The following is an 18,300-nucleotide window of genomic DNA, read 5'->3' on the forward strand; positions in this document are numbered from 1 at the left end:
GATAGGGCATGTCTATCATCCTAGCACATGGGAGGCTGAGGCAGAAGAATCACTGCAAGTCTGAAGCCAACCTAGGGTCCAGAGTGAGACCCTGTGATGGTTTGAATATGCTTAGCCCAGGGAGTGACACTATTAGGAAGTGTGCCCGTGTTGGAGTGGGTGTGTCACTGTGGACATGGGCTTTAAGACCCTCATCCTAGGGCTGGAGAGATGGCTCGGTAGTTAAGAGCACCGTCTGCTCTTCCAGAGGTCCTGAGTTCAACTCCCAGCAAACACATGGTGGCTCACAACCATCTGTAATGGGATCTGATGCCCTCTTCTGTTGTGTCTGAAGACAGCTACAGTGGAGTCACATACATAAATAAATCTTTAAAAAAAAAAAAAAAAAAAAAAAACTTTAGAAAATAAAAGACCCTTATCCTAGCTCCCTGGAAGTCAGTCTTCTCCTGTCTGCCTTTGGAATGAGATGTAGAACTCTCAGCTCCTCCAGCATCATGCCTGCCTGAACACTGCTATGTTCCCACCTTGATGATAATGGACTGAACCTGTAAGCCAGCCACAATTAAATGTTGTCTTTTATAAAAGTTGCCTTGGTCATGGTGTCTGTTCACAGCAATAAAACCCTAACTAAGTAAAACCCTATTTCAAAAAAACAAAAGGCTGTTTAAAAAAAAAAAAAAAAAAAGAGTTCTCATGGTGCCGATGACCTCAGAAGCATCCAACATGGAGACTGCATGGAGGAGCAGGGTCGTCTGAAACAGAAGGATCTCCATCAGTGCTAGGACTGCAGGAATGGACCCGATTCTTTCTTTCTCTCTCTCTCTCTCTTTCTCTCTCTGAGACTGGGCATAAGTATTTCAGGCTAATTTTAATGCCTGTACCAAGTGCTGGGCCTATAGAAACAAAGTATCAAGTCTAGGCTAATTGCTGTGACACTGGCTTAGGGTTTTGTACATGGTAGGCAAGCACTCTATCAACTGGTACTTCCCCTGTCCTAACACATACCTGGCACAGCACAAAAATATACATGGTCTGAGCAGTGGTGGTGTGTGCCTTTAATCCTAGCACCTGGGAAGTAGAGGCAAGGTGATCTCTGTGAGTTTGAGGCCAGCCTGGTCTTCAGAGCTAGGTCAAGCACTGCTAAAGCTACACAGAGAAATATAGAAAGGGCTCCAACTGCCTTTAGCACCAACAGGAAACCCCATTAATAGCTAAAGCCTTGAACAATTTCAGAGACAGAAAACAAAGATCATTAAAGCAAAATAAATAAATAAATAAATATGCAGAAATGCTGGTATGATCAAGAGGAAAGAAGATATGGGACGCTGGGCTCTGACTAATGCCATGTGAATTAAGTGAACACTGTGATCTATAGCTGTAAAAGAATCTGACTACATAAGGACAACGAGGCTGTGGACGATGGGGATGGTGGGCAAAGCAGCTATGGGAGCTAATGAGTTCTGCATGGGCCAGGGAAAGGCTGCAGAGCTGGTACCAGGGTGTATCTCAGAACTACAGCAAAGGAAAGTGCAAAAGAGAATGAAGAGATGGCTCAGCCTGACAACCTGAGTTCCAGCCCTGGAGTCCACAGTGGGGGAGAGCCAACTTCTTAAAGTCATCTTTTGACCTCCACATGTGTACAAAAAGGACCTATAATGAATGTTGTCAGAAAGAAGACACTGAAGGACAAACTGACTACTTCCATGTTGAAGGTTTGACAAGTGGAAACCAGGCTCTTTACCAACATGGGCTGAGGGAGTGCAGGGGAGGAGAGCTTTGGAAGACAGGCAGCACAGTTCGGAGTTAGAGTAGGTGCTGGAGATGTCAATGGCAGGGGTCCCAGCAGCTGTCAGGGAGGAGCAGCAGGAGAAGTAGAAGCCGAAAGGTCAGTATTAGATGAGGGCTCTCCATGGGAGAGATTCTCTCAATGCAAAGTGAAAAGAAATGGCTGAAGGCAGGAAAGGCTGGCCAATCACATCCCTGGATGCTAGTGGACAAGCAGCCGCAAGCCTCATTCCACTGGGCACTTTGAAAGACGTGTTGCTGGATATAGGAAGAAATAGTCAGAGTGGCAGTAGTGAAGTGGAACTCCAGATGACAACAGGAGGGACAACCTTTGCATCATCAGGGAGCCAAGGGCCTTCCATCAGCCCTACCAGGCTCCACCTTGTCCTTTGTTTAAAAAGGGCGTGGGGGAGGGACATACGACTGGAGAGATGATGGCTTCGTGATTAAAGATCACTGGCTGTTCTAGCAAAGGACCTGGGTTTGGTTCCCAGCACCTACATGGTGACTCACAACTACCTGTAACTCCAGTTTCAGGATACCTAACCTTTCTTTGGAACTCTACTAGGCCCGGACATGGTACACAGACATACATACAGCTAAAACATTCATATGCATAAAACAAATGAAAGAAGAGGAAAAGAAACCCAGTAAGTTCCTCACTTTGTATCTAACATGCAGTATAATCCTAGGTTACTTTTGGGGGAGGGTGAGGGTGTGTCTCAGTAATTACTGCTGTGTTTTTCTAGTACAATGATAAAAATGTTGCCAAGAAGGCAGAAGATGAAATCTGAGATCTCAACCTTTCTTCCCATGTACATAGAATACCCAGCTATCAGATGAGAAGGTCAGGAAACAGAAAAGGAGCATCTGTGTCCCAGGAGAGGACTATGCAGTCCATTGTAGCCTGGTGTGGTGGGCTTCAGCTGTAACCCCAGCACTTGGGAACTGGAAAGTTCAAGGTCAGCAAAGACCCCATGTCAAAATAGTCAAAACAGAAACCTGTAGCAAAGGTAGCCAGGCTCTGGTCCACAGAGTGACAGGGCTAACTAAAGGGCTTGCCCATGAGTCCCATGCAGCCCTTCCTCTCCTTCTGGAGACGACAAGAGAGAGTGGGGATTGCAGTAAGAGAGTGGGCTGTGCAGGCCCACAGATCCTGAAGGACTAGGTCCAGTATTCAGCACAGGCAGATGCTAGACCTCTGAAGATTACCGGAGCTGGTGGCTGGCCTCCTGTAAGCACTGCTCCCTCTTGTGCCCAGCTGGAGCTGCCCCTTGGTGAGCCGGGCAGTGAAGGAAGGCATGGAGCCAAGGGTGGAAGTCAGGGCAATTTCCAGACTTTGTGACAGCTTCTGCTCATGGGACACTGGACCTGTTGAGAGATGCACACACCATAATATCCAGGAAAACTCAGCAAAAGAGAAATTGCCACAAGTCCTTGGAGGCAGAAAATGACTCTTTCAAGTTCAGACACTGAGTATAACATCCCCGGGATGGTAATGACACAACAAGGGAGTCAAGTCCTGGGAGCCCTGACAACTCCTTCCCATCTCTGCTGGGGAAACTCTGGGCTCCTCACGCAGCTCCTCAAAGTGTTGTGCAGGACAGAGCCATCTTGAGGCTTCAGGCAGAACTGCACCTACCTCCTTTCTTCCCTCATTTGTTTTATGGTTCTGAGAATATAGCCTGAAAATTGTGCCTTCTAGACAGCCAGTCACTCTACCACTCACTCAGCTACACCCCAAGGCCCCGTGTTACAGTTCACAAGGCCTTCCTGATGGCCAAGGAGACGATGAGACAAGCAGACAGCAGCTCTGGACGGCCCCTATCAGACTCTATCCTCTGCCTCAGCTGACTTCCTCCTGTTTTCCTCTTGGTTTTTTGAGATAAGGTTATCACTATGTAGCTCAAGATGGCCTCAAACCCATGTTGATTCTTCAGCCTCTACCTCTTAGATTCAAATGCTGGAATTACAGGCATTTGCTACCATACTTTTCTGATTTAAAAAAATAAAAATAAAAAGGCTCAAGTGCTAGGGAACTGGCTCTGTGAGTAAAGTACTTTCAGCAAAAGCATGCAGACCTGAGTCCATTTCCCAGAATCTGTGCCACAACCCCAGGTGCAGGGGAACACACCTGGAACCCTGGTGCTGAGGAGGTAGAAAAAGGCAGATGCCTTGAGCTTGCTGGTCACGTAGCCCTGACAACCCAAGTTCAATCCCCAGAATCCATAGAGGAAAAGAATAAGTAACACACACAATAACAATGATAATAATACTAGTAATAATAAAATGTATAAAACCTTTTAAAAAGTGGAAAGTAATTAAGAAAAACTTGTAAGGGATCCATCTGGCAACCAGGACAATGAAAGGAGGAGTGTGTGTTTGACTCACTATGGTGGCACACGACTGTGATCCTAGTACTTGGGAAGTGGAGGTAGGAGGATCCGGAGTTCAAAGGCACCCTAGTAATACAGAATTCCAGGCTAGCCTGAGTTGACTAAGATTACCCTACCTCAAACAAAAACAACAACAAAGTCATCTTTAAAACCCTTAGAGAGGGGCAGTGGTGCTGCACATCTTAATCCAGCACACGGGAGGCAGGTGGATCTCCAAGTCTGAAGCAAGCCTGGTCAACAGAACAAGTTCCAGGACAGCCAGAGTTACACAGAGAAACCCTGTCTCAAAGCCAAAACCAACCAACCAAACAACCAACCAACCAACCAAACAAACAAACAAAAGTCTTGTCTTGTCAGTCTTAAAAAGTTAACATGGTTTGCTAGACATTTCCAAAGCAGGCCAGGGCTGCTCTGTTCAGGTGGTGGCTGGGATGCCGATCCCGGGAATCCCTGTGACGTCAGCAGGAGGCAGGAAGACATGCCGCTGACATCTCATACTCAGCAACAGTACAACTCACTCTCACATTTACCAACCATGTTCTCTTCCTGAGGGGCAGGCCTCCATCCTCACACCTTTCCACTTTCTTGTGTGTTGTGTCTCCTCATGGATAAGGGAGGCAGGGGGAAATCACAATGCACTTCCTTCCATCTCCTCTGGGAAGACAAGACAGCACCCCAAAGGCATCCAGGCACATGACATACAGAAGGTTCCAAAAAAGAAGACATGGTCTGCTTTAAGGAACCTATTGCTTCTCCTCCCAGCAGGTCTAAATGGAGGATTCAAGGTAGGAAAAAGCATTGCTCTTTCCAGAAAACACAAAGCAGGCAAGTTCACCAATAAGATGATCTATCACAAACATTTAAGCTTTAGCCTGAGCTACAGAGTGAAGCCTTCTTTCTAAACAAACAAAGAAACAAACAAACAAAATTAAAAAAAAAAAAAAAAAAGATATCTCAGAATAATAAGAGAACACACATAATCCTTTGGGGTTTCCAGGTTATCTATGGGTCAAAGACAAAACTGAGATGCTTTGGGGCTGGAGAGATGGCTCAAAGGTTTAGAGCACTGGCTGCTCTTCCAGAGGTCCTGGATTCAATTCCCAGCACCCACATGGCAGCTCACAAGTATATATAATGGGATCTGATGCCCTCTTCTGATATGTAGGTGTGCAAGCAGACAAAACACTCCTATTCATAAAATACATAAATAAATAAATCTTAAAGAACAAAAAACAAAAAACTGAGACTCCCTACAAAAATGAGAAGGAAGAGGCATGGTCTCCAGCCTCCTAAATCTAACCTAGTAAAGCTTAAAGTCAAGGACCGTGGCATCATGTCAGCAGGAAGGGCAGGGATGACGGCCCTGACCACAAAAGAGTGAGTTACCTGATGAACAGTCCATGTCTGTCAGGCCGAGCTCACTGGCGGCTTTCATCTTCTTGGCAGTCGGCTCTGAGGTAGTGGGTGAAAGTAAAGGGCTTGTGGCAGAGGAAGAAGCATCCATGCCAAGGCTGTAGTGTGAGCTGTGCTCAGCCCGCTCTGTCTTCCTTTTCCGTGAGGGCAGGGTAATGATAGAAGGGACCATTGCGGATGGAGTCTGTGCTCTCCCAAGCAGGTGGCAGCCTGAAATAGAGTGCTGGAGGAGGAAACGGTCGATCCGGGCCTTCAGGGAAGGATGAGGTAGGGGCTGGGACTGTGGCGTAAAGGCTAGCCCTGTGAAAGGGTCACTGGGCACTCGGCCCCAAGCAGCTTCACTGAGGTTACACTTCTCCAGAGTGCTCTGGTCAATGACCTTGCCTGAAGGCAGCAGCATGGGGCATGGCATGATCTCCAGGGTGATAGGATCCAGGAACTCCTCTGGCACATCACGAACCACCTCAGACATGTCCTGTAAGGTACAGGAAGACTGCTGGCCCTCAGATTGACCTCCAGGGTCATAGTCACTCTCCATGGGCAAGGCTGGAGGGTGCAGACCCGAGTCCTGAGGCAAGCTTTCTGAGGCTGTCAACAAGACACTATTTATCACCTCCTGAGAGCAGGTCCTGGCTGGCTGACCCCACACCTCTAAACGCTTGATGCAAGAGATGCCACTCCCTGTCACATGGGTGATGCCGATCTTGAGGTGGGCCACATGGCTAAGGGAAAGAGCCCCTTTATTCCAGAGTTCCTGGGCTACAACAGCAGGAGAGAGGAGTGTGACTTCCATTGGGCTAAAAGGTGGCCTGGCCTTGAAGCCCCTGTGGCTGAACACCACATGGTTCTGGTTTTTCAGTAAGACTTTGCCTACTAAGGTGAAGGCCTCCTTGTCTGGGACAGATGTGTCCATTGGGCCTGTAGTCCAGCAGTCCTGTGCATCCTGAGAGGCTCTGCTAGATAAGGCAGATGTATATAATTCCAGGCCAGTGACATTCTGACTTCCCCCAGCTGTGAGATCTATGTTAACCCTACAGATTTCCACGTTAAAGGGAAAGGAAACTGTCACATAGACTGGAGGTCTAATGAAATACTCTGTTCTAAAGCCATGGCTTCTCTTTATGAGGTCTTCAGAGATGAGATTTTCTACTTCATAGCCATCAGCTGACACCTAGATGTAAAGACAAACAGGAGACACACTGATCCAAATGAAGACAACTGGCTTCCAAAACTTGTCACTTACAAAAATACTTTTTTAATATTTATTTTTATTTTACGTATATTGGTATTTCCTCTGCTTGAAAGTTTGTGCACTACATGCATGCAGTACCAATAGAGGCCAGAAAAGGGCATCAGATGCCCTGAAACTGATGTCTCAGATCAGATGGTTGTAAGTCTCCATGTGGGTACTAAAGATTGCATCTGGGTCCTCTAGAAGAACAGTCTGCACTCTTAACTACTGAGCCATCTTTCCAGCCCTGCAAAACTTGATTTTTAAAGAAAACTTTAAATTCTTAATTTTTAAATGTTATTTGTTAAACTGAATTATCTCAAATTTTTGGAAGCATTCAATATCATGTCAAAGACTGAAGGGAAATATCCCCAAGCATGACTCATTATTAAAAATTAAAAAGCAAGGCATCATGGTGCATATGCCAGAACTGGATAAAGCAGAATGACCAGAAAGTCAAGATCTTTTTTTCTTTACCTTCTTTCTTCTTTCTTTTATTCTTGTTTTTTGAGACAAGGTTTCTCTGTGTAGTCCTGGCTATCCTGGAACTCACTCTATAGCCTGGGCTGGCCATGAAAACCTCAAGAGATTTGCCTGCCTCTGCCGCCCTAGTGCTGGGATTATGAGATTAAAGGCATAAAACCCAGTACAAAGCTCAAAATCATCTTATGTTATATAACAAATCAGAGGGCAGCCAAGGTTACATGAAATCCTTGACTCAAACAAGCAAAAACAAACCAAAAATTAAAGTGCATGATACTGTGTGTGATGGTTCACACCTCTAAGTCCCCACACTGGGGAGGGTGAGGAAGGACCAGTTCCAAGTCATCCTGGTTACACAGTGATTTACAGGTCAGCCTGTGCTCTGCAGATCAGCATGAGACTCTGTCATAAACAAAAACAAAAACCAAAAAACAGGTCTGGAGGACTGTCTAGTGGTTAAGAGCACTCACTGTTCTTTCAGAGAGGGCCCAGGTTCAGTTCCCAGCACCTGGCTGGCCTTGAACTCAGAGATTCTCCTGACTCTCTACCTCCCTCCTGCTAAGACTAAAGGTATACACCACAACACCTGGAAAAAGCAAATGAATCGTAAAAACAAAACAAAAACAAGTCAACAACAACAAAACAACAAAAACCGACAGGAAAAGGGAAGGAGAGGCAGGAAAGGGAGGGAAGTATGCTCCTGAGTGACTAATTCTGCTGTGCACTGACGGGCAGGCACAGGCGATACTGCTTGGCTGAGAGGAAAGGGCAAAAGGGCACAGCTAAATGGACTTGACAACCGAGTCACAGAGTGACAGTGCTCTGTGATTCTTGGGAAGTGCCCAATACTTGTCCAAATGCTGCCTGGTGGGATCTAAGGAGAGGAGTATACAAGCCAGGAAATGGGGAAAATCTAAAGAACATATTATATGTGTATATATTTGTTTGGCTTACCTTGTTGCAGTGAATTCTTGGTCTGAACTGTGGGAGGCAAAGATTTATTACCATCTTTGTGGATGAAAGGATAGCTTCCAAGCATCAGAAACGGCCTTTTTTTAAAAAAAAGTGAAACAATATTAGCCAGACATATTAAAATTGTTTTAAACTTTCAGGAATTGAATCTAAGAGAGGAGCAAATAGGCAGATGCAGAACTTCTGGTACATTCTTCTAGTCTACACCATTTCCCCTGCCCTGTTGATGCTGGAAAATTACTCACTAAAAAGTTAAGAAGGCAAAAATTTTAACAAACAAACAAACAACCCAAAACTCATATTTTTAAGCGTGTGTGTGTGTGTGTGTGTGTGTGTGTGTGTGTGTATGTATGTGTGTGTGTGTGTGTGTGTGTGTGTGTGTGTGTGTGTGCCTGCCTGAATGTATGTCTGTGCACCAGGGGCATGCAAGAATCAAAAAAAAATCAGGAGAAACTTGGTCATAGAAGGTTGCCAGCCTTCTATGTGGGTACTGTGGGTACTGAGAATTAAACCCAGGTCCCTTTAACTGTTGAGCCATGTCTCCAGACTTGAGAAGGTCAATTTCTAAAATAAGTTCTACAGGTTGGCAAAAGCTGCCAGGCTTCTAGCTGATGGCAAAACAGTTCTACAGCATTTGCCCATAGGAAGGAGACAGTATACAAGCAACAGAGCACAATAAAAGAAATGTGGGGTGCAGTCTGAGTAGACAGGGTCACAGAGGACAATCACAGCAGTGCTAGGTACTCTTAACCCTGTCAGTGTAACTGTTTCCTTCTTAAACAAAACACCTGGAAGAGTCACAACTATTTCTGAGAAGGCTGGCTGTGGTATTTTTCTTGGTTTATAGAATCTATGCAGTGACTGAGGGTATTATCATGGTAGCCTCACTGCATGAAATCCTTATGAGCATAGCATATATGCCCATTTATATAAGTACACCAGATTCCCTTTTTCTAACTTGAACAGTTATTGTTGTGTATGCATGAAGATGATGTGTGTGAGGCATGTGGAGGTTGGAGGACAGTTCAGGACAGTTTTTTCTCCTTTTACCTTTACAGGGTTCTAGGTGTTTAACTCAGGCCACTAAATTCTGTCATTTAAAGAACTATTGTAAAATTACATTTATTTATTTACTGTATGTACATGCATGGCTCACATATGCCACAGTATGGGAGGGAAAGACAGGACAATTTGGCAGGAGCTGGTTCTCTCATTCTACTATGGGAATCCTAAGGGGAGACACTTCAGGTTATCAGACTTTGATGACAAGTGCCACCTCTACTATCCTAGGGTGGCTTCTAAGAGAAGGTTCAGAAGTTAAAAGTACTGGTTGTTCTTCCAGAGAACCTGGGTTCCAATCCTGGTACCAACATGATGGCTTGCTTACACTTCTGGCCTCTTTGGGCACCAAGCATGCATGTGGTACAAAGACATACCATGCAGGCAAGAAAACCATACACATATAATTTAAAGCTAGTGTATGCTACAGAAATGTGGAAGTCTTCTTTTGTTTGTTTTATGTTTTGAGATAAGGTATCTCTACTGTCCAGGAGGTACTCGCCACCACACTCAGTTTCTGTGATAATGGAGATTAAATCAGGATCTCCTACACACTAGGCAAGCACTCTACCAAATGAGCTACATCCCCAGCCCCTGAACCACAGGAATCTTGATACATTAGATTGAGCCTCGAGGGAAACCTTAATGGGCCCTGCCCATTGTCACTGCCCTTTCTAGACCTGTGTAAGAGCCTTCTGGTCAAAAGTCTCACTCAGCTCATAAAGCTGCTCCAACTTGGTCAATGGTGGCCAACTCAATGAGTCCATTACTGAAGCCTAGGAGCCTAGGACGCCAAACACAGACTACCTTTCTCCAAGCACTCACTGGGTTGGAAGGAATACATAGAGACTATTCCGTTCATCTGCATCAAATTATGTTCATCGCCAGCCTGAGTGCCATCTCTTGCCTCCGATCTGGGATCTTTGGGACTTCGGCAGATCGTATCTCATGCCCAATCGCTTTCTCAGAAGTTTAGATAGGATCCTCACCTGTGGCAAAAACAAGCGGAACATATTAACACAATTTTAGGGCTGTGGGTATAACTCAGCGGTGGAGCAGTTATTTGCCTAGTTAGCATGCATGAGGCTCTGAGTTCAATCTAAAGCACCACAAATAACTTTAAAAAATACAAAATAGGGCTAGAAATATAGTTCAATAGTAGAGAGATTGACAAATATTTGTAAAACTCTAGATTCAATTCCTAGCACTAGGAAATTTAAAAATATAATTTAGTTGCTATATATAGTGGTTTGAATGAGACTGGCTCCCAAAGGTTCATTCATTGAATGGCTGGTCCCCAGTTATTGGAACTGTTTAGGAAAGATTAAAAGGCGTGGCCTTCGAGGTAGTGTTACCGTAGTAGGTTTCAAAAGCTCAGACCAGGCCCAGTCTGTCTGTCTCTACTTCTCTACCTGTAACTTAAACATCAGATATGAGCTCTCAGCTACTTCTCCAGCACCATGCCTGCCTGCCTGCCTGCCACCATGCTCCCTGCCATGATGACCACAGATGAAACCCGCCCCCTGCAACAGACCAGTGACTAGGACACTTCATTAGTGTGGGTCTTGTTGCTGGAGAAAAGAGTTTATTTGGCTTAACTTCCACATTACAGTCCATCACTGTGAGAAATCAGGGCAGAAACTAAGCAGTAACCTGGAGGCAGGAACCAAAGCAGAGACCATGGCAGAATGCAGCTTCCTAGCTTTCTCTTTATGGCTTACTCTGCTTACAGTTTTTATATTCTCTGAGACCACCTGCCCAGGGCTGGTATTGCTCACCGTGGGCTATACCCTCCCAAATAATTATCAGCCAAGAAAATGACCCACAGACTTGCCTACCAGCCAACCTGATGGAGGCTTTTTTTGGTTTTTTGTTTTTTTAATCATTTTAACAATGTAAGAAAACCACATCCCACCTTACAAACTGGCTTCTACAGAACAGTTAGATAATGTACACATGTGCTGTATGGCAAGGATCATGGTCATGACAGTGGCTAGATAGGCCAGGACACTGTCCAGAGAGTAATCTCTATGAAGCTCTGGCTGTTCTGGAACTCACTGTGTAGACTGGGCTAGCCTAGAACTCACAGAGATCTACCTGCCTTTGCCTCCCCAGTGCTGAGATTAAAGCTGTGCACTACCACAGCTGGCTAGAGATTGTTTTTGTTTGTTTTGCCTATATGTGTAAGTGAGTATGCATGTATATATGTATGTATGCATGCTTGTATAACTATGTACCACATACATGTCTGGTTCCTATGAAAGCCAAAAGGCATGACAAAACTCCTGAGACTGGAGTTATAGATGGTTACAACCTGCCATATGGTGAGTTCTCTGGAAGAACAGTTGGTACTCCTAACTACTGAGCCATTTCTCCAGCCCCCAATTTTTTTTCCAAGTGAGGGTCTCCTCTTTCAGATTATTCTAGCTTGTGTGAAGTTGACCAAAAACCAACCAGCACAGTAGGACACAAGGTGGTACAACACGTTAGCTAACAGCCACAGCTCTTCTAAGCTGTCTCTTTCCTCAGGCTGACTCTCTGGACAGTGTCCTGGCCTATCTAGCCACTGTCATGACCATGATCCTTGCCATACAGCACATGTGCACATTATCTAACTGTTCTGTAGAAGCCAGTTTGTAAGGTGGGATGTGGTTTTCTTACATTGTTAAAATGATCATTCTCTACTCTAGCTGATATGTTCCTTTTAAGACCCACGAGAAATGTTTCCTTTGTTCTCAATATTAAAGTAAGTGTTTCTCCTAAGCAACCTGATGTCATTAAGGTACAATCAGGATCTTCTCCTTCAGCGCACGCCTTTAATCCCAGCACTTGGGAGGCAGAGGCAGGCGGATTTCTGAGTTCGAGGCTAGCCTGGTCTACAGAGTGAGTTCCAGGACAGCCAGGACTACACAGAGAAACCCTGTCTCAAAAAACCAAAAAAAAAAAAAAAAAAAAAAAAAAAAAAGAACCCTAGGCTAGCCTTGAACTTACTACATAGCCAAGGCTAGCCTTGAATTCATGATCCTTCAGTCTCCACCTCCCTAGTGTGGAGTTAAAGGCATGTACCATCATGCTGACTTCCATGAGGTTTTTTTTTTTTTTTTTTAAGATTTATTTATTTATTATATATGAGTACACTGTATCTGTCTTCAGACACACCAGAAGAGGGCATCAGATCTCATTACAGATGGTTGTGAGCCACCATGTGGTTGCTGGGATTTGAACTCAGGACCTCTAGAAGTGCAGTCAGTGCTCTTAACCACTGAGCCATCTCTCCAGCCCCTTCCATGAGTTTTTGAGCCAGTTATTCTACAAACAGGAAAATGCACACTTCAGGGCCTTTATATGCAATGTTTGTTTATTTTTGGATTTTTTTTTTTTTTTTTTGTGGTGCTAGTTGAGCTTTATGCATATCAGGCAATCTACTACTGACTTTAGGCTTGAACTCACTGATTTTAATAGATGTTGGGTTGGCTTTCTTGGATTTTACATCAGTAATAGTAAGCCTTCTGAAATGATAATTCTTATTGTCTCTTGTTTTACTGTATTAACTAGAACTTTCAGAATTCTGTAACAGACTATCTATCCTTATTTATTCTCATCAGAAAATGCCTCTTTGGAAGAAATGGGGTGGGGGGAAAGGACACAAAGAATATGCCTGTGAGATACTCAGTGGATAAAGGCAGTTCTAGGAGAGTCAGGATTACATAGTAAGACTCTGTCTTAAACAAACAAAAACAGCAAGGCTTGGGGTTGAGGGTGGGGTGGCTAGAAAGATGGTGGCTCAGTGGTTTAGAACACTGATTCTTTCTTTTAGAGAATCGTGATTTGATTCCCAGCAGCCATACTAAGTGGCTCAAAACCATCTGTAATTTCAGTTCCAGGGTATCCAATGCCTCAGGCACCAGGCATACATGTGGTTCATACACTGTGCACTAAACACTCATACACATAAAAATAAAAAAATCTTTAAGGAGAAGGGGCTAGAGCATTAGCTTAGCAGTTTAGAGAATTTATTGCTCTTGCAAAGGACCTGGGTTTGATTCCCAGCACACACACATGGTGTTCACAACCATCCTTAATTCCAGTTCCAGGGGACCCAACACCTTCTTCTGACCTCTACAAGGATCAGGTACACATGTGATTCACATACATATATGCAAGAAACATACGTGCATAAAATAAATCAATCTAAAAATAACAAAAAACAAAAACCAAGAACACTTACTGAGTCATAACTAGTGTGCTGCACTATAAACAGGGTCTCCCTCTATATAGTCCAGGAAGGCCTCAATTTTATGGCTATCCTCCTTCGTCAGCCTCCTTAGTGCTAGGATTACAAATGCAACCCACCAGACCAATCATTTCTTTTTAATTAAATAGTTTAAAAATGAAACACTAAAATGTACCACATACAAGGGTGAACACTGTTTTGTGAAACTTGTTTCAGATATGGCTATGTGTGTGCACATATGTGTGTAAATATACAGACTTGGGCTAGGAAATGTAGCTCAGTTGGTAGAGTGCTTGCCTCCCATGTATGAAGCCCTGGGTCTGATTACCAGCACTGCCATAAAGTGAACATGGTGGTACATGCCTATAATCCTAGCATTAGAGAGACAGACAGGAGGATCAAGAGTCAAAGATCTATTTGTCTGCACAAGGAGTTTGGGGTCTTATGGTTACATAAGACCGTTTTAAGCCAACAAACACACAAGGCGGGTGAGGTGTCCCAGTGGGTAAAAGTACTTGCTATGCAAGTCTTATAACCTGAGTTTGATTCAGGGGATAGAAAGAGGGAGGACAGAACTGACTTCCAAAAGTTCTGACCTCTACATGTATACTATGGTATATGTGCATGTCTAAACTCACACATACACATCACATATACACACTATATACAGTATAGTACTAACTGAAATTAAAAAAAAATTTAAAACTACATAACTTACTCATTCATTTATTCATTCATGGTTTGTATGTGAAAGTGATTTCTTCCTAAGGGTGTGGTAAATTGAACAATGGGCTGAGAAGTTGCTTAGCTGGTAAAGTGAGTTCAGCTCTCCAGTAAACACATAAAAAGCCATGTGTGGCTGTGCGCACCTGTAACCCACCCTTGTGCTGAGGAAGCAGATAGGGAGGTCTTGGGACTTGCTGGCCAGCCAGTCTAACCAACTGGTAAGCTCTAGCTTCAGCGAGAGATGCTGCTTTGGAAAATAAAAGGGAGTGATTGAAGAAGACATAGCTGACCTTCTGGCCTCCACATACATCTACATGTGCATCCACTTACATGTGCACATGTAGACACAGACACACAAAGCACTGGGAATATAACTCAGTTGTAAAGTGGGTAGCCTATCACTTACAAGATTTTGTGTTCAATCTCCAGAACAAAAACAAACAATATCCCCACACACTCTTCAAATTCCCAAGTTGGTGATGCAGCTCCATTTGCAGTATCCTTGCCTAGTATATACAAAGCCCTAGATTTGAGCCCTTTCCCCACATAAATCTGCAGTAGTGATGTACACCTGTAATCCCAGCACTCAAGAGGTGAAGTCAGGCATATCAGAACTTCAAAATCAGCTTTAGCTAGAATTGTTCAAAGCCAGTCTAGACAACCTGTCTATATGACAACCTGTCTCAAAACAAAACAAAAAACAAAAGTTTGAAAGCTACTGGTCACAGGTAAGTCATAGAAGGCTTATAACAAAGGAGGAAGAGGCATTAATAAGGTTGTGCACTAACTTCCTAGATGTCAAAGGCAATTCTGAACCACTTAGAAGCAACTCACCCTTCAAAAGGCTCCTCTTTCTTCTGGCTGAAGAGTTCTCACACACCCTCTGTTCTACAGAAGGGGCTTGAAGACAGTAAAGATGCATGCTACGGTACAAACTACTCAGAGAAAAAGCCTCAATTTTTAGGTTTTCCTTTGAACTTTTCTCCCTTTTGATTTTTTTGAGGGAAAGACATTATTCAAAAGACAAACAAGGAAAATGAACTACATTCCATGTGTTACTGAGTACACTGAAAAAAAACTCTTCTAAGAAATCGGTTAGGCTTTATTTTGCTTGCTTGCTTGCTTATTTATTTATTTAGACAGGGTTTTACTCTGTAGCTCAGACTGGCCTGGAATTAATTAATTAATTAATTAATTAATTTAATTTATTTATTTAGACAGGGTTTTACTCTGTAGCTCAGACTGGCCTGGAACTGTATAGCTGAGGGTGGCCTGGAACATAAGGCAATCCTCTTGGTTTCCAATTGCTAGTATTACAGGTATGATCTACTATGGTTACTATTGACTTCAAAATATTTATAGGCAGTCACGTAACACATCAAAGCATGTATGGAGGTTCCCAAGGACAACTTGGGAAGCTGAAGCAGGACGATTTCTCATTCAAGGCCAGAATGGGTTACATAGTGAGGCTGTCTCAAAAAAAAAAAAAAAGTTAGGGGTTGAAGATATAGGTTCAGTGTTTAACATCTGCCTCAAATCCACAGGCCTTGGGTTAGATAGATGCCCAGCACCACAGAAATAAAAGCCCTCCACCTAGGCATGCACATGCAGAAGTTAACCCTGACTACAGCGGACAGCTATGCTGACGTAGGTAAACACTGACTGTGGTCCTCAGGTCTCAGAGGTGTAAGCAAGGACTGAGCATCCACAGCCACACTCTGGGGAGGGACAAATGGTTTCCTTCTGTGCTTAAGCTTAGGAAGGGAGGAGTCAAGAGGAATTATCTACTAGGTTCTGGTCTACCAAAGATTGAGGGATTTCCCAGAACATAATAGGACTTTGAATACTGAAGTGGACAAAGTCCTGTGCAAATGGGAGGAATTATCTTCTCTAAAAGGTAGCTAACTGTGTGCCCCAGAGCGTGAAGCAACCAAGCTGACATTTTGTTGTTGTCGAGATTCAAAATGTGGAGGCAGGGAGGTACAGAGAGCTACTTTGGAAGAGGATAGGGTGACCATGACACTCTGAGCAGCTGAGTGCCCATTTGGGGCCTGTAAAGAAGCTGTCATAGCTGAGTTATACAATCTCTGAGCTTCACAAGAACGTAATGAAAAGTAATTCTGGAAGATACATATATTTTAAAGAGTGGGTTCAAACAGGTTACCGGAGAGGTGGGGATTACCTGTCAAATACTGGAAAAGCATTTAACCTTAAAGAGTAAGACAAACTCCAATGCAGTGAACAATTTTAGAAATTGGATACTTTAGCTTTTAAAAACACATAGTACTTCTTATAATCTCTAAATTGGGTTACCTGTCCACCCAAGAAAAAAATGTGTCTTGCAACATTTTTCAGAGCTAGCTAAAATGAAAGACAGCTCTCCTAGCTATTTCCATATATATGGCCACTGGGACAAGAGGATTACACAACACAGGCGTGGGTCTAAAAGACACCTGTAACTTGATGGTGTGTGCAGGCAAGTCACAGGCTTAGTGTGTCGAGGCACTGTAAAAGGCATATGTGAACAGTTTTATCTGCAGTGTGGCAGACCAAACCTAGTACCTCACATGTGAGGTAGACATTGTAAATGACTCAGGTCCTTAGCCTTGCTTTTGTTCTTAAGAAAAAAAAGAGTGAATGGTTTCCCCCCTTAAAACGATTAAGATTACTAATGTACTCAGTGCTTAGTAATGCTGTCTGAAAGTTGTGTGGGATCCTGACCTTGTCCCTTTTCTTCAGAGCCTTCCTTCATAGGCTTTTCAGTTCCTCCTGGAATTCCAACTTAAATCTCTAACTACTGAACTCTAACTCAACACAAACTCATTGGGTTCTCTTCTGTGTCCCTAAACCCAAGATACTATCTTATTTTATATCTACTGGCTGCCAGATTTACCAAATAGTGCTTACTTAAACTGCTTTGGCTAAACAAAGAATTGTTTTTTCAGACATAAGACTGTCCTATTTGGCTAAGTGTGATGGCACTGACCTTTTAATTCCAGCACTCAGGAGACAGCAGAAGGTGGATCTCTGTATCCAAGGCCAGCCTGGTGTACACAAAGAATTCCAAGATATCCAGGGCTACCTATACAGAGACCGTCTCGAAAACAGAAATGGCAATAGTTACGGAGTATTCAATGAACTAACTGTTGAGTATTCAATAAACTAGGAGCAAAAAGAAACTTCCTCAAATGATAAAGTGTGTAAGAAGACCCACAGCTGGCATCATACTCAATGGCAAAAGGCCAGAGTATCCCCCATAAGATCAGAAGACAAAGATGTTAACTTCCATTACTTCTATCCAAACCTTATTAGAATTCTTGCCAGAGCTGATTAGGTAAGAGAAATAAAGAAAGCCAAAGTTGAAGGGAGACATAAAATTCTATATTCAAATACATGAGCTTATATAGAGAAAATCCTAAAGAATTCACATCACAACTAAAACCTTTATGGGTTTCAGAGATGAATTAAAAGACAATGGCAGGTTCTGACAGATCACAATCAAAGACCAAAGGAGCAGTATGAGTTGGCATGATCAGAAAACGTCCACCACAGAAGTGACCTTTAAAGAGAACAGAATGATGATGAGAGGTAATTCCTTTTAAAATACATTCTCACAAACACCACATGTCTACCAATGATTTATGTTACTTACATGCATATAATCTCCTTATGTAGTTGGTTCTAACACAACCAGACTCGAATCAGGCAAATCACAAACTCACTGGACTCTGCAACCTAAGAGGTAACACATTTCCTTCTCATCTGAGCTACTTGTCGTATTTGGGAACCAGTGACCCAAACAGCACTTTAAAACAGTGTGTGAAAGAGTGAAGGTGCCTACAGAGGCCAGAAGATGGAACTGGATTTACATATGGATACCTGAACTCTGGTTCTCTGGAAGAGCAGTACAAGTGGCATTGTCTCTCCAGCCCTCCAACAAGGGGGCTTAGTGATTCTATACCATGTCTAGGACTGTTAAGTTTGTTCTGGTTTTTAATTCA

The 18,300-nt window shown here is 43.4% G+C and overlaps 1 protein-coding gene across 3 annotated transcripts in view; it reads right to left on the minus strand.

Moving 5' to 3' along the window:
• Ubox5 (U-box domain containing 5) overlaps positions 1–18,300 on the minus strand; it is a 34,375-nt gene that overhangs the window by 1,847 nt on the left and 14,228 nt on the right. For 2 of the 3 annotated variants that reach the window (XM_034495385.2, XM_076929755.1), the window contains exons 2-5: positions 10,165–10,328; positions 8,263–8,357; positions 5,568–6,765; positions 2,998–3,156 (exon numbers count right to left, since the gene is read on the minus strand). In XM_034495385.2, coding sequence (XP_034351276.1) covers positions 2,998–3,156; positions 5,568–6,765; positions 8,263–8,316 — 1,411 coding nt within the window. In that variant the 5' untranslated portion in view covers positions 8,317–8,357; positions 10,165–10,328. Of the gene's footprint in view, positions 1–2,997; positions 3,157–5,567; positions 6,766–8,262; positions 8,358–10,146; positions 10,329–18,300 lie in introns of all 3 variants that reach the window. The other variant, XM_076929756.1, reaches the window with a different exon arrangement.

This window comes from Arvicanthis niloticus, chromosome 2, assembly GCF_011762505.2.
Source record: "Arvicanthis niloticus isolate mArvNil1 chromosome 2, mArvNil1.pat.X, whole genome shotgun sequence".
Classification (NCBI taxonomy): domain Eukaryota; kingdom Metazoa; phylum Chordata; class Mammalia; order Rodentia; family Muridae; genus Arvicanthis; species Arvicanthis niloticus.